Genomic DNA, 25,600 nt, shown 5'->3' with positions numbered 1-25,600 from the left:
TTTTATGTCACCGGCATCCGGCCTAAGTGGGTGCGCCACCCAACACTCCAACATCTTCGCAAATAAACGATACCTACAAAATGTCCATTTTGTCGATAGCCTGCCATACCAAACGGCCAATTCAAATATCATGTTAATTCTACCACACAAACGTGTCGCTTTGTCAACTAAATTCCTTTTCAAGCGTAGTATCAAACGTTTCCGAATGAGTGCGTTAAATTGAACTACTTTTCTCTGTTTACAATAAATTCGAGTATATGTATTACTTCTATAGCCAGTTACACACACATCGATTGTTTAGGCTAGCTACACACACATTGATTTTTGTTTGTACGATATTAATTTTGCCGTCCTTATAAATTCTATCAGATTAAACAAATGATTCAAAACAGAATGATGTTTGTCAAGTACCGTTTAATCTGTTAGAATTCATAAGGACGGCAAAATATCGTACGAACAAAAAATCGATGTGTGTGTAGCTAGCTTACTTCTTCCAAGCTTTTTCCTGAATGCCAAACACTGTATGATATTTTTCATAATGCCATCATGAAGCTTTATCAAAATAACCAATACACATGACTTCAGCTGATTAATATACAACATTATTTTACAATTAGCAAAATCACTCAGTCAGCTGTACAACAGCAGGTTTGGCAAATCGCAAACCAAAATACAATATTTAAATCTTTGAATCACAAACTAAGAAAACTCGATTATAATCATTCAAGTTATTGAAATGAAAATATAGTTAATTATTAGGGACTAATTTTGGTACAATGGGAAGGTGTTAATGTGACATGTGATACAAAATTTCGATTCAGATTTTCAAGAGAATATGAATAGCGGAAACTGCACATCTATATTATTATCAAACCTTCCCATGAAAATAAAGTTGGATTCAAAATGATCGACCAATATTTTGAAGGTACAGCAAAGTTGTTTCTTTTTAATTCGAATAGGATCTCCAATGAAACCAACTGTCAAATTATTTTTGAAAAAGTAATAGTAAGCTGTTCCCATAATTTAAACCAACCTTTAAAGCCATGACCACATTGAACAAATGTTCGACAAACATGTTTGTTGAAAAAGCTTGGGCAAATTGTATTATACGCGTCACCAAACAAATAATTTCAAGTGGGAAGAACAGGCTTTATGCTTCACTGCTGTCAAACTGGAAATGTTCGGAAAAACAATAATTTTTTGTTTGAATAACAATGATTGTCCAAACTTTTAAAAATGTTTGTCCCTGAGCTCCTCAACAAACATGTTTGCCGAACATGTATGTCGAACATTTGTTCAGTGTGGAGGCACTGCTTAAGGCCTATATAAATGTTACAGTTTGGGTGAATCATTCTTGAGTAAATAATATTTTCATAGTTTACTCCGTTTGGGTGAATAATTCAGAATCAAAATTCGAAATCACTAAATTACATGTCTCAACTACTGGACTGATTAACTTGAAATTTTGCTTGTAGATTCTTAATTAACCGAGGATGGTTATAGACCTCTTTTCAATTCTTCAAGATTTCATCACATCAAGTTTTCAGTTTGTCAAGTTTTCAATTTGTCATGCTTCCAGTTTTTGTATGGAAGCAGCTGAACATTCCTTTTAAAAGGGAAATTAGAAGATAGGTTTGATTGGGGATATTATTCGAATAATAAATACAGGTTCTCCGTCGCACCCAAATTTTGTCCGCAATTTTGAATCCAACATCATTTTTTAAATTGGAAGGTGATGATCATAATATGAAACATGAATTCGATACAGGATTTAAGAGAAAATGTATGGTGAAAACCGTACATCGATATCTCAAACATTCAAAAGTTATTCTCATTCGAAGATACTGATATATTATCCATCTATCTATTCTTCTATACTATGGTATAGAAGTACTATTCCCATAGTATACCTTCTATACTATAATAAAGGAAAGAACTGGCTTATACACGTATATACACGTGTAAAAGATAGGAGAATTATGTTTGACGCATCATCACGTCTGAAGTACTGGACTGATTACTTGAAATGTTGCATATACATTCTTATTAACCGATGATTCTTATAGGCCTATTTCCAATTCTCCTAGATTTCATACGTCAAGTTTTCAGTTTGTCAAGTTTCAAAATGGATGAGCCTTGCGGAGCACGGGTTGCCTCCTAGCAAGTAATAAAACTAATCAGTAAAAATTGCCTCAAGTGTTTATTAGTGTAGAAACCCGCAACAATATGATTGATGTTGATGTATTTCCATTTTTTTGGTGTCATCGCTCCAGTCTATAGACTAGGGAATCATCAAAGTTGTGGTTTAACCTTGAGGGTGTTTCAAAAAGATTGAGGGAGACTAGCAGAGTAGAATAGGATTCCATATCTAATTCTTGATATCTCAAATGCTGAAAAGTATGTCTGTTTTTCTATACTCAAACCGCATAGTAGAAGAGTAGTTTTATTCATCGTCTAATTGCTATTTTGTTGAACTACTTTTGAAGAGAGATCTTTTTGATTGCTGAATCTCCAATGAAATTCCTCCCATCATGTGCTATTCAAACACTGATTTAAAGTTTCGCTTTAACTTATAGGCTATAACTTGTAGTTCATCTCATCCTCTCCAATTGATCTGCACATCCATTCCTTCTTGTCACACACAATCCCTCTTCGTTCTAACTCAGCGTTTTTCTTTTCTCTTGCCGTTACAAGCAGCCCTGTTTCTGGCATGTACTCGTTACGTCACTCACTGGAGGCTAATGGCAACCGATTAAAGCTTTTCCTGCCGCCTGTCTATCAGTGCAAAGCAATAAACGCTCAACAGTAATAGTTTAATTTCGAGCGTAAGTTGGCAGCCCTGCGAAAAAGTGATACGCTGTCTTCCGGATAACTTCGCCACAGGGAACACTACTATACCAACCTAATCCAATAAAACTGTTTCGCTCTGGAAGATTATCCAAATTGAACTACACATTGAGTGTGTCTAATTAACATGTTGGCTGCCTTGTGGATCCACGTATGATCATTCATTAGCCAGTTTATTATTATCATAATAAAATAATGTCAAAATGCTCGCTGGAATTGCTTGCAATCAACCAATCAACTCTAGGCCTACGTAATAGATACCAATGTACCTAGGTTACAATGTATCTAGATACTAATGATACACTTCTGCCATGTGGGGATCAGTTTCTATTATAGTAAACGCGAATTGAAGAGACCAAGGTCTATAAAAATACAGGTCATGACACTCGTGTTCCTTATGGAGCGGCCATTATGTGGGGTCTTTATGGCAGTACATTTGAAATTCCAATTTTCTCATAACAAAATCATGCATTATGCTTTCTAAAAACAATATTCTGGTTCACATAATCTGAAAATTCTATTTCATTCAATTATCAGGCTCCCAAACAAATTTGAACAAGAAAATTCAAATGGAAAAGATTGAGCATGAAAATCTCTAAAATTAATGTTGTGTAACATTTTCACCTAAAATTGAAAATAAGCTCGAAATTCGAGAAAATATGATTATCCAATTGCACACTGTTGGCAACTGTCGATTCTATTGAATGGTTCACTATGAAGAGATAGCAGACCTCGTATGTCTCCAGCTTTATTGTCCTGTCACCAGCTGAATCAGATCTTTGTTTATAAGTTTAGTGGACTTGAGATGCGCGTGAACACTAGCGTCAGGTGATCAATTCTCATAACGGCAAGGAAAGTTGTGTGAGTGCGCCACACCAGAGTTTTGGTATATTTTTTGACTTAAATGTAAAAAGGTAAACTTTTAATAAATGTATGAGTGAATTAGAAAAATCTCTTATAAACATATTTATTTTCAATGAGAAGTCAGGCTATGATGACATTTCAAATAATGTAAACAAACCACAAAGCTGACGAACGTTTTTACTGCTTGAAATTTACCAATTTAACTCAGTCTATGGTGCCACTATCACCCGTAAGAAAAAGCAAATTTGGACTGTAGCCTGTTGTTTTTCTCTTGAAGTTTCATAGTTTGTAGGATGAATGGATAGAATAGAATAAAATGATTGCATTAATTTTTTTTAGGATGGGTAGATGAATTCAAAACTTAGAATAAATTTATTATATTTTTCAGTTCTCTTGTTGTTCTGTTGAGTGGGATACGATTCCAATAGTGTTATGTATATCATGTATTTTCAATGTCGCGGCCATCAGGCAGTCTACACCTTTTCCAACTGTATTTGAGAAAGTATCAATGAATTGTAATTGAGAATAGTCATCAATGTTTGATTCCATTACGAACTGCTTGTTAAATAATCACTTTGAACAATTAATTACGACATAGCAGTTTGAACAGTTGAGTTTGTATACCCCTGGGTTTTCATATAGGTTTTGTTTCTGTTCTCTTGTGGTAAGTAGGTTTTTGATTTTGTTTTTTGTTTGGAATGCTATCTTGAATCCTGCCTTTTTGAAGTTCTTTGCTAAACTGTTGGACTTTGAGTTTATGTATGTTAGTGTTATGAATTTGTTATTTTCAGTGCTGGGCTTTTGAGTTTTTCTTTTCATTTTCTGTTGGATTCTGTCTATAAGTAGTGGATCATAGCCATTAGTTTGGGCCAAGAATTTTATTGTGTTGAGCTCTGTACTGTAATCTTCTGTTGATAAGGGGATGGTGTTTAGTCTATGGATCATTGTTTTGAAAGCAGCATGTTTGTGTTGAGTGGGGTGATTGGAGGTCTCATACTCTGGTGTGAACTAGACTTCAATTTGAGAACATACGATTTGAAATCGAGAAGTTGTAAGTTTAAATTGGGAAATGATGTCGAAAAACCAGTATAATTCCAGTACTTACATTTTTCATAACTGTACACATATAAAATAATATGATCCAATATATGATAAAATAATATATTCCAATAAAACGTTTAGTTTTTGGAAAAAAAAATTCAAGCCCCAAAATCGATTAAAGAATTGCCGAATTGTTTGATCAAGAGATTGAATTGATTGATGATAAAGTTCAATTGCGCCGTAAACATAGAGAATTTGATCTTCATCAAGTGCAATATTTCACAAAACGTTTGGAGACAAAAGTCGCGTTGCCAATACATACATAGAAATGATACTCATCAATCATTCGTAAACAGTACAGGGGAAATACTTCCATCATTGAAAATATTAATTTGCCCCCAAACAAAGCCTTTGGTAGTAATTGGAATACTGTGTACGTGGTACAATATCCTTTCCTTCTCAAATCAAACCTGTACTGTAGGCTACAGAAGAGTCACGACATGTCAATTGGAATTTTTTCTCATTTTCAATTGATATCTTCTCATTTACATTTGCCGATTTCTCAAATACAATTCACTGCTCTAAATTACATATGATGACTTCCCAAATACAATAATTGACTATTCTCATCTACATCTGACATTCTCTCAGTTACAAGTGACTATCCTCGAATACAATTGATACTTTCTCAAATACAATTGGAAAAGGTGTAGTAAAACTGGCCCGGCCCATGAGGAATGTTTGCTAAATTCCCCCTGGCAGACAATGTTGTATTAGAAATAACGATTTAGTAAATTGAATTGCAAATCTTTTTGTTTCAATCTGCTTATTGGAAATGTACCTGGATCTATTCCTATTGGAAATGCAATATTGCTACAGTAAAGGTCTGTAGTGGAGTTCAAGTGAGTTATTTTCCCGATAATTGAACCAAATAAACCGAACTTGGAAGGTGTGAAGGAATTCTGATGGAATGAGTATTCAAAAATAATTCTACATTTTCAGGGATTCACTAGACATAGCTTCCATACAGCTCTAACAGTAGTTAATATTCTTATTGATACCGCAAGATTTCAAGCATCTCTTGACGGAATTAGTTTCTCAGTGCGCACTACCATGAATTAGAAACTGATAGATGGGTCTCTGTTCACAAACACCACAGAGTACGACAAAATGTGAACGCAAAAAGTGTTGGGAACAAAAAGTCGAGAAATAACAGATAAGACGGCACAGGAAGTGTGCCTTGTCACACTCATTGTCTGAACTTGACCATACTCTTCTCGAGCCCGACTTTTCCTATTGGAAAAAGTGGACGGAAATTCATTCCATCATTTTCTTCAGCAGAAGAAAAGTCGGAAAACTACCCCCTCCAACCGACAAGTCATTGGGGACTGCCACTCTAACCCTCTGCGACAGAACTCTGGTGAAAACAATCGCCTCTGAAAATGACAGCCTTTATTAGTTGAGTGGCGGTTTACACCCATAAGTGACATCCTCAATTCCCCCATTGACAAGGAAAAAGAGGTCGATTCTCAACTATTATGGTTAAGACAGGTTGAGTTTCAGGTTCAGAACACACTTGAGAAATCCTGTGCTTTAAGCTGCTGTAGAAATTTCTTTGGATCGGTTTAAGTGTGGTATATAATGGTGGTATATCATGTGGTTTCAGATAAATAGGAAGATCAATTCATTTGAATTCGATCAGAATAATGAAGAGAAGTATACTGGATAATTTGACCTGCGAAACTGCAACTACTCATGTAAAAGTGATAGAAAACCATATAGGTGGAGAGAATCTTTGTCAAAGGATGTAGCATTCTTACATAACTGATGCCCGTTCCCATGAAGATTTTATTGTACCATACCACATGCGGTATGTTGACCAGGCGAAGTGAGCTCTAAGATTCGGTTTTGCATTTCTCTTCATGTGTGTAAGGTATCAACGGCGATTTTATGGAATTTGACAGGAATTGAGCGTCGCAATTTATATAAACGTTTTTTTTTTACATTTTTCATTTCAAATTAGCACAAGGATGGAATAAAAGAGAGAGGAGTTTCCTCCAAAGTGCAATATGACTGTAAAAATCAAACTATAGAGTTATTCATGATTAATGGTCGTTTAAACGCTACTGATCGGTGAGTGAACAATGAGATCGGTGAGTGAACGTGGCGCTGATCGAATCACTGTTTGGTCTGACTCATCAGGGAAAAAGTTACGTTACATCCGGTTCGTTCACTGATCAGCATACTTTTCTACCGATTACTTGCTGAACGTAAACAGACATCATAGCTGAGGTCTGTCCCTTCTAATATTGAAAAGCAAATTTGGCTTTTGCAAAGGCATAGTCAGTTCCAATACAGCGGGAATAACATTTGAAATATTATTAACATCATCTTCCTAAGCATTTAAAACAACTCCAATCACTTGATGGTTTTTCATTTTAACTGTTCACTGTATACAATGAAATGGGTCAGTTTCTAGTTTTGTTTATAAATATTAACAGCGGAGGAAACATCAGCTGTCAAGCATGAGAAACCGTTCAGCGCCACAGATCTGTGATCAGGTATTTTACTGAGCGAAAAAAAAACACGATGGAATTAATCAGTGGCGTTGAACGCACCCATTGGGTAACTTAGCATTTCCTCTCCACATTTCTTTGTTTTCAACTCGGGCTGACCAGTTGACAGTATAAGTCAATATATCATAGTTACATATCCTATGTGAATCCATGGAACTTTATACAGTAGGTTTCTCCTTATGAGTGAATGATTCAGAATCAAATCCGCATCGTATAGGTATGTGCATTTCAATTGAAAACAATGCATCAAATCTAGTCGTCCGATTCGTCCGATGCGTGCTTTCCGTCCGATGACGATCTGTGTGCGCCTACCTTAATACCAATGTCACAGCAACTGCCATTACAAGTTGTATCATTAATATTACGCAATATGTTATAGACAGATAATAGAAAGGCAGACACATGGTAACGGAAGCGAGTTAATGTAAAAGTTGTATATTAATCAGGTGAAATGTGTGAGCGCATAAAGGACATAACTCCAAAAAAGCATCAGCTTTTTCAAATGAATGAAAAAATTATATAAATTGCAAAAAATTAATTATAAAAACAGAATGCCCAATCACAACAATTTTTCAATGCTCTTCCAATGTTATTTTTATATCCTAGAAAAAGGACGAAGAAGTTTTTTTTTTTTTTTTTCTTGATTTTTATAGCACCTAGTTAAAGACTAATAAGCTATTCTATTTTGACATAAATTGATAAGAATATTGTTTGTGAAGGTAAAACCCATTGGTTAAGCCTTCTATATTGGTCAAGGATTAAATAAAGATTATTTTTAGCATAAAAGGATACAGTATTCTGCCTTTGCACTTCCAATTGAACACTTTAGCACTAAACTAATTCGTGTGGCTTTCTGCGTTGCAGTCTTCTTACTCCATGCACGTTGAGCAGCTGGATTGCTTCCACGTTCACATGTTGATGAAGTCTTTTCTCATGTTTTTCTGCAAATCTTTGGATTTCACTGATGACTGTCGCCACTCCCAGGTCGCGGTGGAGATCAGAGTTCCTGATGTACCAAGGAGCGTCTACACAACTTCTGAGTACTTTGTTCTGGAAGCGCTGGATGATGTCGATATTGGATGGTCGGATGCAGCCCCAGAGTTGAATTCCGTAGGTCCACACCGGCTTGAGAATCTGCTTGTAGAGAAGCAATTTGTTATAATTTGACAACTTTGATGTCCTCCCAAGTAGCCAGTACATTTTCTTGAATTTTATGCCAAGTTGTTCTCTTTTCTTCTTCACATGCTCCTTCCATCTAAGCTTGGCATCCAGCGTCATGCCTAGATACTTTGCAGTGTTGGAGTAGGGTACAATATTCCCATTGAGTGTTAAGGGGATATATTGAACTCTTCTGTTTGTAAAGTTGACTTGAACTGATTTTGCTTCATTCAATTTTATAAGCCAGTGTTTTGTCCAAACATTTATTCTGTTGACTGCCACCTGCAATTTCTCTGTAGAAACTTCAACAGTTTCACCAACTGATAAAACTGCTGTGTCATCAGCAAATGTTGCTACTGTTACGTTTTCGGGTTGAGGTATATCAGATGTGTATGGGAGGTACAAGAGGGGACCCAGTACACTTCCTTGAGGAACTCCAGCCCTGATTTCTCTGAGAGATGAAAAAGCATCATCTTGTTTTATCCTGAAATAACGGTCTTGAAGATATGATTTCAGTATCAGACTGTATTCTGTTGGTAAGAACTGGTTCATTTTGTAGCACAATCCTGAATGCCATACTTTGTCGAAAGCCTGTGCTACATCAAGGAAAATTGCAGAGCAAACTTTCTTTTCCTCCAATGTATTTTCAATAATATTTGTTATTCTGTGCACCTGATCTATTGTACTATGTTTATCTCGAAATCCGAATTGATGGGTTGGTATTAATCCATTATCATCCAGATAAGGCTTTAATCTTTTCAGTAGAAGTTTCTCAAATAATTTTGATATTACTGGCAGTAGTGAAATTGGCCTATACGAGGTTACATCATGTGGTGGCTTTCCAGGTTTTGGTATCATGATGACATCGGCTACCCTCCAGAAACTTGGCACATATTTCAATCGGAATGAAGCGTTGAAGAGATGGCATAGCTTCACAATTGCTTTTCTTGGGAGCTCCTGTAGAATCTCTCCAGTTATTAAGTCGAAACCTGGCGTTTTCTTTCTGCTCAAATTTTTAATCTCATATTCTACCTCCCTTGGCGATGTTGGAGTGATAACTCCTGCTCCAAGATGATGAGGATTCTCATCTATAATTGTTTCCTCATGAGGTGAGAAAACCTTTTCCAGATGATCAGCAAACAAATCGGCTTTCTCTTTATTGCTCCTTGCCCAGCAATCTTGATTCTTCCTTATCGGTGTAACTTGTTCAAGAGGTCTCTTCAGTTTCCTGGTTGATCTCCATAATGAAAAATTTGTAGTAGACTCATTGGTTAACTCTTTTAAGTATTTATTGATATCATGTTGTTTTACATCCTGTATCATCTTTCTCAGTTCATTGGTAATTCTATTAAGTTCTGTTTCAATTCTTGGATTTCTTGTTGATTGCCATGATCTTCTTGTTCTTCTTCTTTTTTCTATCAACTCTCTTACCGCTACAGGATAGCAATTACCTTTGAAAATCCTGCTTTGAAGTAGTGGTGTATTTTCCCAGGCACATTGTTGGATATTGATTACAAACTCCTGGACTTCAGTTTCTAGTTCATCTATAGTTTGCAGAGATGTGTTCAAGTCTATTCTAGAGTCTATCATATTTTTAAAAGTTTCTAAATCTGTGTACCTGTTGATGAGTCTAGGTGGCATTTCTTTTTAACAGCTGCACTGTGCATTGTCAAAACTATTGGCGAATGGTCAGAGTTGAAATCAAATTTTTCTTCAACTTCAACACAGTTTGGTGAAATATTTTTTGTGATGAAAAAATCTATCAGGTCTGGAATTTTTGTTTTGTCTGTTGGCCAGTAAGTTGGTTTCCTTGTTGAGTGAACATCGCAGTGGTATTCATTAACAGCCAGTAATAGTTCCTTTCCTTTAGTTGTGGTCAGTCGGGACCCCCATTGTGTATTCTTTGAATTGAAGTCTCCTCCTATGATAAATTTCCCTGTGAAGTTGCTTAGGAAATCAATATATTCTATCTTCTTCAAATTAAATCGTGGTGGACAGTAGACGGCTCCAATTGTGATCGTACCAGATGGTCTACCGATAAGTTTGACTTTGATTGAAATCGACTGGAACTCCTGCAATTCTATCTTCTTGAACTCGTGATGGTTTAGCTCTTCTCTTACAATAACCGCACTTCCGCCTCTAGCGCTGTTGTTGGGATGTATGGCATGGTACGTTTTGTACCCTCTAATTTTAAAGTAGGATTCTTTGGTGAAATAAGACAGGCATCTATTTATGCTCAATTAGAATTGCTAATAGATCATCTTTGTGCTGTAGTAATCCATTAGCATTCCAAGTCATAATTTTGAATCTATTTTCCATGCTTCTTGTGAATGACTTCTGGAACTGAAATATTTTCCAGTTTTTCTAACCTACTTAAAATTGATTTATTGAGGCCTTCTTGCACAACTAGTTTCTCAAGAATCAATTTAAGTTGAGTTGTAATGCTCAGTTCCAAATCTTTACTCAAGTTGTAATCTTGAAGACTTGACTTTTCGTTACTGTTGATAGGTACTTTATTTTTCAGCTTATCAGCATAACTCTGGTTCTCCTTAACTCTACTGTCATTTATTACAGCTCTCTGTGGCACAATAGGATCGTTTCTTTTGTTGACTGACGAAATAGATTTTATTGCTTTTTTCTTATTTCGAAGTGCCTGCAACTCTTGTGCTACAACACATCCTCTATAATTAGCAGGGTGCTCCATCCCACAATTGTAGCATTTAGGCTTAACTTCTTTACTCTTAGTACAGTTGATAGCGCATTTGACGCACCTAGGCTCCTTCTGGCAGTATTTTTTAGTGTGTCCCCAGGTTTGACAATTTTTACATTGCGGTAGAAATTTCGATTTTTTCAGGGGGACTACTTCAACCTTCATACCCATAATTACACATATTTCATAAATTCTATTTATGCTCTCTGTGTTTTCAAAAGTTAACATGAATATTGGGAGTGGTTCTTTTGTTTTCCATTTAAGAATGTTCACCACGTCCAATATTTTAAATCCTTTTTCCTGAAGTTCCTCTTTATTTCCTGTGGATTGCAAGTGCTGTGCAACTTCTTCACTATTACTCTAATGGGTCTTGTTTGCTTGTTTTCAAACGAAGACCAATTCATTTTTTTGTCATTCAGCAATGATGTAGCTAGTCTATAATTATCCTCAGATTCAACGTTGAGTTTTAAGCTACCATTAATCAATAGTGTGATCTTATAAGAGTCTTTTATTTTTTCATTCAAAATCTTATACACTACTTGATAGTCTTGGATGTTGTAGAGTATTATTGGAGGAGGTCTCTTAACTTGTTTGATACTAGGAGTTTTTTTTGGTTCAGCATTCTCTTTTAGTTCAGTTTCTCTACGTGAACTCACTTTCTGCTCATTGGATGATTGTGTTGGAGGTGAGTCAGATTGTTCTCTCTTCCTCTTTCTTTGCTTTTGACGAATCCATTCTGTTTCAGTAGATAATTCTTCTTCATCGGTATGATAATTGTCCGTATTTTTTTCTTCATTCTTAGATTTAGACTCTAACGCTGATAATCTAGTTTGAAGCTGTTCAAGTTGAATTTTAAGTTCAGAACTTATTTTTTCTGATTGCTGGAATTTTGTATTAGCTTCGTTCCAAGCTTTAAATAAAAATTTTTCGCATTCTGATTGAATTTTATCAGTTCGAACCTTGTAGGAGGTTTATTTTCTTCAGTTATAGTAATAATAGTCGTATTATCGTCACCGTTCATAGTTACGATAGTTCAGTTCTCACAATAGAATTACCGATTCAGCACTCACCGAAGCAGCAATATCCGAACTCGGCTACAGTCATAGTTGCTGCCAACGCGCGCGCGCACGCACACACACACTCACTCACAATTCGGCAATGCCGTTTTCACTGACACAACAGTTTGATGGTATACTTTTAGAATAATTACATGAATTTCACAAAACACGTCTACTCGCTTCGGCTTCTGAAAGCTGACTGAGGACGAAGAAGTGAGTCAGATTTGTTGTTTAATGAAATCGACCTGTAAAAAGGTTCGAACAGTACGTGTTAAAAATTTAAAGCTGATTGGTCAATTCTTTCAAAAGTTATTGTAGAAGATACAAATCCACAGAAGGACAACTACTTCTACCTTGAGTCAATGAGTCGAAAGTAAGAACTCGCTAACGCTCGTACAACTATTCCCATCCTATTTATCTCAAAAATTGAGACTAAAACTACGTTGAAATCGCTTTTATTCTTATCCTCCTGTTATGAAAATAATTACGTGACTCCTTCCAATTACTCCATCGCTCCTTCTCTCACTATCTCTTGTTCACATAGTTGTGAATGCACAAAGGAGAGTTTGTGGACAAAGACAATATAAATTGGTGCAGTAACTCAAATATGCCTGTCATTGGCACGAAGAGAATCGATGATCGAACAGGTGCAAACAAAACATGAGCAGTTTTGGAAGCTGATGGCAAAGTGGAAAAACTCAATTAATTTCGCCAACGTCAGGCGTGAAATAATGTCTGAGGGCATTATGCTTTGATGATTTATATGGTAAAAAGCAAGCAAACTTCACTCGATGATCAGCTAAAAAAGATGTTTCAATCCCCCGTTTCAATCATCTTTGCACGGTTAATGGAATTGGTTCGTTTGAACTTGATCATAATTGAAACTCAGCACACAATTTCCGCTGACTTTGATGGCAACTGATTGGATTGAGGACGTTCAATAAATTTCGGCGAGAGGTAACGTGATCCGAAGATCAGCCGCCATTGATAAGACTTGTGCAAAGGTGGTGGTCGGCTCTCATCGATGATGAATCGACATTGATTAAAGTATTTTCAACTCTGATGGATTCTTCATGGATGACTGTTATCAGATTTTTCCAGCTGGATAGAAATACGAGAGCGAGAGATTTGAATCGCCATCGGAGATTAGGATTGCGTTTCATGAGAAAAAAATTCTATTTCACTTCAGCTGTTATGATCGACATCATCAAAGCCTATTTTTTTGATCAATACAAATGCATATTTTAATACAAACTTGCAACAAGCAGTAACAAGTATCAATAAATCGATTACACTGGTGCAACTTTCCTTTCTTCAGCTATCTTATATTTTTGTTATTTTTAATAGATATATTGACTCTATTTGTCCATTTTTCGTTCAACTGATTAATGAATGGATCAAATAGTAAAACGCACACCGTACCCTGTAATTAGGAGAAATTCAGCTGCTAGTACCCCTCTCCTGTAGTCATCAGTAGTACCACACTGCTGATCTATTTCGTGAGCTGCGCCCCCCCCCCCAAAGTTTCAAGGACGCCCATGTATTACACAATGTAAATCATCGATTGAATCATGATAGAACACACAAAATAATGAGGAACAGGATAAATGGTCTGGAATCGGATACAGGAAATGGATCAGTTGCTTAGAAGGTATATTCATTTCTTCAAATTCGTGTGTTTCTTAGAAAAGATCTATCATGAGAATCAGATGAAAGAGAATTCTTCATCCCATCCTCTTCGGATCTACAGAATCTGAATTGGAAATAACATATAATGATTGTACTGGTTATCTATAACCTAACCTACAACTATCTTCAAATGAAATTGTACATACCAACAACAGTAAGATGAGTGGATCTGATGTCAGTGTGAAATAGAGGTGCATCTGCTGAAACTTCGCACTTGTATTGACCGGTCAGCGGTCGACTGGCATTCAGAAGCATCACTCCATGCGAGTCTGAATTGGAGACCTGCAACACATCACCATAATTATATAAGATATGTGATGGTCTATTGAAGCATTTACATAATAGAATTCAAGATTAATCCAATTATCGAATTACTCGTACCACGGAGTAAAGAACATCATTGTTATATGTATTCTGTGCTCGGCTCGTACATAGCTCTTGATTGTGCGCTGCTTACATCATAACAATGATGCTTTTCGCTCCATGGTAGAGTAATTCGATAATTGTATTTATCTTGAGTTTTATTAAGTAAATTCTATTAAGAAGCGCTTGGGATTTCATCGATGAATGTTGTGTATGAATATAGACGTTAATGTTTATGATTACCAACGAAAGTTCGTGTTATTGAGGATTGTGCTTGAATATTCACGATCAACGTTATATAGAGGTGTTTGTAAGACTGAGTTTTTCAACGATTTCTATGTGATCGTACAATTGAGGTTTTGTAATACCGTGTACACTCTACATTTTACATCAATGAATCTTGTAGGCTATTATTGTGATAATAATGGAAGCTTGAGAGATGTAGACGTCATCCAGATTCAAAATAATAATTTGTTGATTACGTTTTGAATAGTAAACTTTGCATTGGAGTTGGAGAGCGATGGTTATCTTGCTTAAATGAGTTTGCTATATTCATTCATGGTCAGTGAACTTATAATTTTTACTTTCCTTGCCTTATTACCATAGGTAAGGAAAGTATTGCTTTCCGAAAAAAATTAAGGTAGGCTACCCCAATTTCTAAATTTATATACATTTCAAGGTCCCCTGAGTCCAAAAAAGTGGTTTTTGGGTATTGGTCTGCATGGGTGTGTGTATGAGTGTATATGTATGTGTCTGTGTACACGATATCTCATCTCCCAATTGATGGAATTGGAACTTAAGGTCCTTACAGTTAAAGTATACGACACAAACAATTTGGATCAAATGCAATTCAATATAGCGGCTAAAAAAGCGAAAATGTTGTCAAAAAAGGGGTTTTCGCGATTATCTCGGAAACGGCTCCAACGATTTTGATCAAATTCATACCTGTAATTGTCATTGATAAGCTCTATCAACTGTCACAAGTACCATATCTGTAAAAATTTCAGGAGCTCCGCCCCATCTATGCAAAGTTTGATTTCAGGTTCCCAATTATCAGGCTTCAGATACAATTCAAAAGAAAAAATTCAAGTGGAAGAGATTGAACATGAGAATCTCTACAATTAATTTTCAGTTCAGTAGCATTTTCACCTAAAATTGAAAATAAGCTCGAAATTCGAGAAAATGTGATTATTCAATTGCAAACTCAATTCTATCGATTCATTCACTATGAAGAGATAGCAGACCTCGTGTGTGTCCAGCGTTATTGTCCTGTCACCAGCTGGCTCAGAGAGCTGAATGTAGTAGACTTGAGATGCGCGTGAACATTGGCGTCAGGTGATCAATTTTCATAACGGCAAGGAAAGTTGTGTGAGTGCGCCACACCAGATTTTCCATTGAAAGGATAAGAAACATGAAGTGATCGATGTATTGGAACTATCTACGAGACAAAATTAAGGAACAAAGAAGTTTTACGTAATTGCCTGTTTATCTTCATTGAATATCTTCATTAGTATCGATTTCATACAATGTAAAATCAATGACATTCTATTTTAAAGTATTTTCAAGTTATTCCCATTATCTCAGATATACAAAAAATGATAATGATGAACCTATTGGTATATAATATTATATTTTTTTCTCAATGGAGAAATATAATTTCCATAAGCCTGACTTAGCCAGGATTTCTCCAATTACAGAGAACGCGGAAAAAATCTTCTCGATAATCTCATATTTGGGGTAGGCCATCAGTTGGATTTGATTGGACAGATACTCTCCACCTTTAATCCGATAAATTCAATTTGTGAATGCTGCTGTCCAGGGCGAAAAAACAGACAAGCTGGCTGCGCTGCGCTGGCTTTGTTGTAATTGGAATATTCGGCGCAAGAAGAGCAAACAAAGTCGACTCAATTAAAAATATCAATTTGCGCAGTGAAATCAGAAATCGAGAGGCACAAAACATGGGATAAACTGATCGTTCTAAGCAAATACGTTCTGCGTCATTATTATCACACCGATTGCATCCAACATTTACGCAAATTATAATCAGATATCATGCATTTCTAAGAGTCAACTGAATATTTTGTACTTCAGTTAGTATTATCTGAGACATTAAGCTGAACATTTCTTTGTTGGATTTCACATACAGTTATACAAACGGATCAGAAGGAAACTTTCTTAAGGGAAAAAAATCGTCGTTTTTGAGGAGGCACTAGTATAAAACAAGACAAAACAATCTTCAAAATTCCTCCAATAAGCACAATACTGGTACTGTTTGAAGCCTGAATTTTTCTATAATTAATCAATAAAAAGTATATTGACTTTCTGTAGACTATTGTAGACTGTTTGACAGTCACCCGCCAGAACCTGATAGCTTTGACGGAATTCCAACTGCATAGAACAGTTATTAGTGAGTTATGTGTAATTATCAAATTTAATTTCTCTCTCATGCAATGATGAATATATTCATATACTACAGATCGCATTTGTCACGTTATGTATATGCATCTTGAAAAGTTCACTTTGATGTTGGATAAAGTGAATTCAACCAAACAATTTTAAAATTTTTAAAATGCATAGTTAGCTAGTTATCTCATAATGGTAATGTGTGGTCTAGTGTTCTGGTAATGTTTAGAACATTTGAGGCATTTGTCTTGAAACTTGAATGAGAAAGATTCCAACAAACATTTGTTATGCATACAAGTTTAAGCTATCAAAGTATCAATGATTATTGATTGAGTGCCAACCAATCCACCTTCGATTGAATATTATATTTATTGGTCATGGGAAAAGATGGATTCAATCCCGTTTTAGTGAATTCGTGAAAGTCTTTACCATATGTTTGCTGTATCTCTGGCAGTTATTTACACAGTGCTTACAGAGATTATGAAACGTTTCCACGTTCTACGAAACCCTATTACAATCAACTCTTCATTTGTTGTGTTGTGCCTTGTGCGGCTTTGAATAGAATTCAATTGTACGCAGGGGTGCCCAAGGCTCACGCGTTGGATTCGGCCCGCGAGCTTCCTTCATGTGGCCCGCCGAGTTGACGATAGAAATAAAGAATACTCAAGATCTCAAATTACTTCCGAACTTCCATCCAATTCTTTTAGTTTGATTATAAAAAGTATCATTAGAGAACCAGAATTGAAGCAAGTAGTTTTTTTTTTCTTCTTCTTCTTCTTATTTCTTTCACGGTTAAGGCATTATTGCACGTTCCGAACCTCTTCGTCTGTATAATCGGACCATCTTTTTCTTGGACGTTTCATTTTCAACTAGTTTGTAGAATAAGGCCTGCTTAGGAATTCGGTCTCAACTTATCCTAATCACATGTTAGAACCAAACATTCCTACTCCCATTTATTTTATCTGCTATAGCAAAAATATCCAGCTGAGCTCTGATATCTGTGTTTCTGGAACGGTCTTCTCTACTGCATCCATATTATGTTTCAAGGAGAAACCTTATATCAGATGCTTGCAATCTGCTCTCCTCTAGCTTGGATAGTAACCAAGTTTCACTCCCATAAAGTAATGTAGGAGCCGGTAGGGAGCGCAGATGCCAGTGTACTGAGGAGCAACTAACTACACAACTCCTGAGTATTCTAACCGCTCGGGATGATGTCAACATTGGATGGTCGAGTCCAGCTCCATACTTGAATTCTGTAGGTCCACACAATCTGCTTTCAGAGAAGCAATTACTTATACAATATTGACAACTTCGATGTCCTCCCAAGAACCCCAGTACGCTTTCTTGAATCTGATGTCAAGTTTTTCTAGAAAATATCACTTTTCAAAATAGTTTATATATTTGCTTTAGATTGAATAGAAATATATTTATTCATCTCCCCCGAAATCAATCTCTATTTTCAGAAATTGTTACACCATTTTTATTATTGACCGAGCAAAGTGAGGTCTAAGATTCAAGTCGACAGTTTGGCATTTCTCTTAATGTTTAAATGTTTATATGTTTATATGTCGCGCATTTACTGCGAAACGCGGTAATAGATTCTCATGAAATTTGACAGGTATGTTCCTTTTTTAATTGCGCGTCAACGAATATACAAGGTATTTGAAATTTTGCATTCCTAATTTTCCTTTTAGAATGCAATTTTGCATTCTAAAAGGAAAAAGGAGCCTCCTTCATACGCCAATATTAGAGTAAAAATCAGACTATAGAATTATTCATCACTAGCCGTCAGGCTCGCTTCGCTCGCCATATCCATCCAGCCAGGGGGCTCCGCCCCCTGGACCCCGACTGGATCGTCCAAGAATGAGCTTGCTTCGCTCGCCTGCATTTTTCATTTGTAGGGCGATCATATGTTAGGACGATTCAGTCGGGGGTCCAAACTAAACGTCTGGCTAAACGGATATGGCGAGCGAAGCGAGCCTGACGGCTAGTAATATAATATTCCCAGGAATAGCTCTGATTGAAGTAGCAGTGCCCAATCATTTTTTCCGCGATAAATGCATTTCAATCTTCAACTTGGTGCCAACCTAACAAAGTCAACTCAATTTAATGCCAACCTGACAAAATTATTTATTTAGTTACCAGTTAACAACTGTTTCGAAGAGGTACTCTCTCTAGATTATAGTTCTATATTAACATAAATGGTATGGACATTTTTCAATATTATCATTAAGAAAATAAGAAGAGTATATATGCTAGAAGACGAACTTTAAACCCTTAAAATCCACCCTTAGAGTTTAAATATCGCCAAAAGATTTCTTAGTGCGCCTCTAAAGGGCCAACTGAACATACCTACCAAATTTGAACGTTTTTGGTCCGGTAGATTTTTAGTTCTGTGAGTGAGTGAGTCAGTCAGTCAGTGAGTGAGTGCCATTTTGCTTCTATATATATATATAGATAAATCAGCTGACAAGTCATTACACATATGTGTGGAGAAGCCAGTCTATTGCTGTATTTCCATAAGGTCTATAGTTTCAATCAGGTACTACTTGTGGATGAGAATACTGCGTGAGGTCTACTGTTCAAAGAACTACTAGTTATTCTTGAGAACCCTTGTACCATTATAAATTTCGAATGTGGAAAATCATAATTTTGAAGTACAAAATAAGTATCAAACAACTGAAATCTCAAGTACTATCCTTCACCCACCCCCTCCAACACAAGAAATATGTCACTGAACGGCAAACCCTTTTGCGAGTTGCGAGTTTGGCCCTTGCTTGAGAAGGGTAGAGCTGTCCTCTTCTACTGTATAACATCTCATTCAAAAATTCTGATAGCACTGATTTTTTTCTTTCAAACATTGTAATGTTACAACCTGATAAATTTGTATGAATTAATGAACTATCAATAAAATAAAAATTTCTATCATTGAAGAATAACCATCGTTAGATGTTGGATTCATTCTGAGCATTTTATCCATAATTGATTCAATGTAATGGAAATCCCTCTTCACTACTTTTCCACTGGAAATTCATTGTTATTTCAATACGTTCGGAAGCAGCTTGTTAACATACACATCTGCTTCCTTAGCATAGTCAAAGGAGAATGATAATAAATTGTAAATCATTAAGTAGGCTGTTTCAAGGTAGTAACTAAATACTTTAATTGAAAGGCACTATTGGAATTCATATTAAGACAGTTCAGGAAATCATATAAGTCATACAAAAGAAATCATACAAATCTTGCTTGATTTCAAACGATTGATGCAAGATATGGGACTGAGAATCAGGTTGCCTGTCAAAGTCAACCAATCGAGTTTCCATCTTATTGGTTTTCAATTTTATCTGTTCAAATTTTCTTCTGCTTCTTAGTATGCTCCACCATCGAATGTTTCATTTCTGAGTTGTTGGAAGGAAATATTTCCTTGGAAAGCTCATCAACAAGCAATACATACTGAATTCTAATGATCACAACAGGATCTCTTCCTTGGAATTGCATTCCATATAACCTCCGCCATCACCACATTCAAATATTTGTAGCAAACATGTTCGTTCTTCAAAAGATATTCCCATGATGAATAATGAAATTCACTCGTTTGTCGCAAAAGTCGACTCTGTATGTGATCCCTGATGTTGGACTGTGAAGCTCGCTTCATATCGATTCAACTCTCGCATAAAGTTTGAGACAAAGGACCGAAAACTTCAGCGTATCAAATAGCTTCTCAACTTTTATTTTTTTCTGCCGCAACTCTTTCCCTATACTGTTGACTATTTATAGTCAGTCGTTGTAACTCTGATAACTTCTTCTCTCAACTGTTGTTGTCGTATGGTGTTTGCTTGTTCGCCACTAAAAAGCATTCATAATAACGGGGAGGTTACCTGAACGAAATTGTTGTAGAATCTTCGAGCTCATGACATAGGTATCCTGCAATAACGTTTTTAAAGGGTCTTACTAACAATTGTGCACGTTTAAAAATTATAATGATAAGATCTTGGATTTAATCTCCAAACTTGATTAGGAAAGAGCTATAAAGAGGTCTTTTTTATACAAAGCTCTTTGATCAGCAAAAATAGTGTCCCGATAGCCTAAGAAGTAATTATTATTGAACGTTAATCCTATTAGAATGCTGTAAACCAAGATGCTTCAATTAGGATTTTCTTTTGATAATAATTATTCGTCAATTATCAACAAATGAAATTTATAATTTATTCCCATCTGTAGCCCAAGAAGTGCTTTGAAGTACCGGTACTTCAAAAGTGTCTGATCAAACGCATGCATCCTGTTTCTGGTTCATTTTGATCATTTTCAATCCATTTTCCGATCAATCTTGAATATACATATTTTCATATTCACTCCAAGAGCTTATGCCCACTTCATGAGAATTAGGAAACTAAGAGTATGACATACATTGATGATTGATATATAGATATATATACAGATTTAACTCAAACGGATCAACAAAGATGGTCTAGTAATTGTGTAGTCTTCTTCTAGTCTTCTTTTTTATCAAGATTAGATTCTTCCAGAATTAGAATATATAAATATTTACCGAAGAGAATCAATAGAAACACTTTCAGAAACACAGATAATAATAATGGATTAATTAAATACTGGACTTATTGAATTCATATTACCGTACCTTTAAAGCTTATAAAATGTAAAACCAACATTTTCAATTTTCTATACTGGAGCAAAAATTCCATAGAAAAAAAGAAGAGGCCATTATAACCACAAAATACGTGTACTAGTATTCACTTGAACTAACTCACTTCAACCCTTCAACGATCACAATGAACAAGAATGGTATGAAAACTATAAAATTGATAATACGGTACATGCCAAGTCATAAGAAATATTGCTAAATACTTCAATAGATTCAATTTGAATGCTTCAATATTTAAATAGAAATTGATCTATTCTTCTGGTGCCCGAATAAAGTCAATATCAATCAACATCAAGAATAGCTTCTGCCAACCTTGTAATTCCAGTATGATTCTGCTCATGCTTTACTTCCATTTATGAAGTTCTCATTGAGGCTCTTGTGTAATGAATGACAAGATGCGAGAGGAGTTGAAGAATTGATGTGTTAACAAATAATAGAAGATAATAAATCACCTTCCAATTCATCTTATACAGTATGCCACTTTGTACTTGGTTCATGATTATTTACGAATTTTCCATCTCCAATGGACCGTACATCTGGTTTTCAAAATTGAATATTTAATATTTTCTATCCTACTTGATCAACTTGTGATCACGAGGGTAGGATGTAATACACTTTTCTGATTTTCCTACTTTTTATGCATGCTTACTCTTCCTTAATTTGTATGTTTGCATGGCTTTCATCTTTAGAATCCACTGAATTTTCATATTGGTCAGCTTAGATATGTAGATTTAACTAGTAAGAACGGAAGTGTGAATCATAGAAAGTTTGAACTCAACAAGCCCAATGTATAATTTTTTTATGCCTCAGCCGTCATATATATTTGCCTCAACTGTTGGTACACTATCTATCTGGATGGAGATTATTAACTGTGGAGAACAGCAAACACTGCACGCTATGATTTTTCAGGAAATTCCCACTGTTATCACTATTGTCATATATGATTTATCTCATTTCTTGACATTCATAGCTTCTGATAATATAGCATAAAATTATCATCATACACATTAAGATATTAAATAATGTAATAGCATGCATATTTTATCGATTGCAAACAATATCTTTGTCTGTCATAGAATACATGATTAAGCATATATATAACAACAAAATGATGAGTTAATTATGGAAAATTATAAACAATGATTCAAAGCAGAAAGGTTCATCAGCTCTGGTAGATATTCCTCCAGAGACCCTAAACGATTATTCTGTCAACGTAGGAATAAATGTACAGAATATACAGCCTAGTACTTCCTCATCAACAATGGAAGAACTGTTGAATAATTTCAAGTTGGTGAATTTGCAGAATACTGCAACTCCGAAGTTTCAGTGGAAGGAAGTAGACATTGGTACGGTGAGGTTTATAGTGAATAATTTGAGCTGCTCTCGCAGCGAGGATATATTTTGCCTTCCAAATTATATAATAGAGAATATTATCGATTCCATTATCAGACCATTAACCTGTATAATCAACTTTATTATGCTACTTGGTACTTTTCCAGATTGCTTGAAAATGTCAATAGTGAACCCGATTCATAAAAAAGGTGCAAGAGACCTCCCAGAAAACTACAGGCCTATAGCAATAGTTGCAATCATAGGTAAAGTTATCGAGGCTTGTCTCCTGAAACAACTGTATGCGTACTTTGTGGAAAACAATTTCTTGAATACAAATCATTTTGGATCTAGACCAAAGCATTCCACAACTAAGGCGGTGGAAAATGTTGTTGACTTCATACTGGAAAGCTTTGAAAAACAATGTATGGTTGCTGGCAGTCTCTTGGACCTGAGCCGAGCATTTGACTCTATGTCACACTCACTGCTCTGTAAAAAGTTAAGGTACTACGGCCGAGAGGACAAAGAGTTGAATTTGATTGAAAGCTTCCTGAGCAATCGGGCACAGGTTGTGAAAGTAAATAATAAACTATCTTCCCCAAGAACGGTAAAGACTGGAGTACCCCAAGGCTCAGCTTTGATGCCATTTCTATTTGTTATATTTGTGAATGATTATAGTTGTAACATTCCATGTCATTCAGTACTTTACGCCGATGACACAACAATCCTGAACTCTGGAACCAATCTACGGAATCTAACTCGTGACCTTAAGCTATCATCTGAAGCATCGAAAGAATGGTACACCTCTAATAGCCTATCACTTAATGAGACTAAAACGAAGAAAATATTGTTTTCATTGAAGAGCAGTCTGAATACTGAATTACAAAATTACACACAGTTACAGTTAATTACAGTTAAATTACTTGGTATAGTGCTGGACAGTAAACTGTGTTCATCCCAACACAGTTTCGATGCACGTTGAATTTCTTTGTAAAGAACTGGCTAGAGTTACATTTCTTTCAAGAAAACTGAAACCTTTCGTTAACACTGACATTCTGCTAATGACATATTATGGTCTGTTTCATTCACATTTGAATTATGGCCTTCGATCATGGGGGAATAGCGCCACTACAAATAAAGTGTTTTTATGGCAGAAGAAGTCTCTGCGATGCATAGGGGGATTGAAATTCAACGAATCGTGCAGAGAAACGTTTAAACGTTTGGGCATCATGACCCTGGCCATCATGTACATTTTCATCAATGCGGTTTTCATGAAAGAAAATGAAATATACTTTATCAAACAATCTGAATCTCATGAACATGATACCAGGAAAAAGTTCGATTTGGTAAAGCCCACCATAAGGACTGCACAAATCCTACAAGAGCCATAATATCAACAGTTCGTAGTGTTCAATAAACTGCCCTCAGTAATCAGAAACCTTTCAAGAGACATGTTCAAGAATAAAGTGAAGGATCTACCAAAAACTAGGGTGTTCTATAGCCTACATTAGAGGAATACCTCAGCAGCGAATTTGTTACCACATAATGAATAAATTGTAAATTGATTGTCTTGATATGGCAAGGTTTTTCCATGTTATCTTATGCTGTTTTATGCTATCTGACATTGTTTTATATTGTACCGTAGCCCATCTGAGTTACTTCATGTATGTAAATGTCTATCACTTTCCTTTGTACCTGACCGACGTGACGAGATCCATGTATATGTTACATATTTTTGTTGATCAATAAAATGTATCCTATTCTTTTCTATTATCATATTCCATTCAAAACACAGACAGCCATATGATCACCATATTGTAATAGTGGCATTATATTAATTCACTTAGAAAAATATTGATTTCCTGAACTGGCAATGAAAGCTAAATAAATTGCTGTAATCAACTTGATTGAATCTCGAAAATTTTAATATTTAGAATTTAGAGAGATAGAAAGTGTGAATTTGGTTTCAGCGCAAGTCAAAACAATGGACAAAATTGATTGTTTCTAGCTCCATAGTCTAAATAAGATGGAACTTGGAAAGCAGTACTATTTTACTTTTTACTATGGTGAAGAGAGTCAGCCGCGCCGTACCGCTTCGGCTGTTTCCCTTTCCACAGCGTCAAATCGGATCGCAAATACATAACAATATACATCAATGGATTCGCAATAGAAGTGGCTACATTAATCATTTGTCTCATTTTTCTTTAAAATTAGTTGCTTAGAAGTTAATCGGAGAAAACAAAAAACATATAGAAAAAACCCTAAATTTTAACATTTATATTATTACTTTATCAAGGAAACTGTATGATATATTGAGAAGATGAATACGACTAATATTGTAGTCCACAATGTAACGAATCGAATGACATATTATGATCGATTTTTTTTATTGATTGCTACCGAGATAATTGATTTCCTGTTTGCTGTTTACTATGGCGTAGAGAGTCAGCCGCGCCCTACCGCGTCGACTGTTTCCCCTTCCACAGCGTCAAATTGATTCCCAAATACATACAATATACATCAATGGATTTTCAATTGAAGTGGCTAAATTGACTTTTCCGCTAATTTTTCTTTAAAACCACTGGCTTCGAAGTTTATCGAAGAAAACAGAAAATCAAATCGCAATCCCCCTAAATTTTTACATATATATTATTTTATCAAGAAAACTGTTTTCTTATTGAAAAAATGAATGAATCTAATATTGTAGTCCATAATATAAAGAATCGAATGACGTATAATAGAACAGTTTCCGATCAATGGTTACAGAGATAATTGATTTCCCGTGATTAACTGCATTTTTAATGTTTTAGGTGGCTGGGGAGGACAGCTCCAAGGGGATTTCTTGGGAGAATGACCGTCTGGGAGGGTTCTATCGATGGTGGGAAATTCAGCTTCAAAC

At 35.6% G+C, this 25,600-nt stretch overlaps 1 protein-coding gene across 1 annotated transcript in view; it reads right to left on the bottom strand.

The window, feature by feature from the left end:
- Window positions 1–14,002: 14,002 nt before the first annotated feature.
- Window positions 14,003–25,600, bottom strand: part of LOC111044738 — a 62,207-nt gene continuing 50,609 nt past the window's right edge. Inside the window, exon 3 of the mRNA XM_039422435.1 lies at window positions 14,003–14,225. Within this exon, the coding sequence (XP_039278369.1) occupies window positions 14,070–14,225 (156 nt within the window). The 3' untranslated portion in view covers window positions 14,003–14,069. The remainder of the gene's footprint in view (window positions 14,226–25,600) is intronic.

Source organism: Nilaparvata lugens, chromosome 2 (genome assembly GCF_014356525.2).
Source record: "Nilaparvata lugens isolate BPH chromosome 2, ASM1435652v1, whole genome shotgun sequence".
Lineage (NCBI taxonomy): Eukaryota > Metazoa > Arthropoda > Insecta > Hemiptera > Delphacidae > Nilaparvata > Nilaparvata lugens.
The sequence above is the reverse complement of the archived record's forward strand: the minus strand, read 5'-3'. Positions and strand labels throughout refer to the sequence as shown.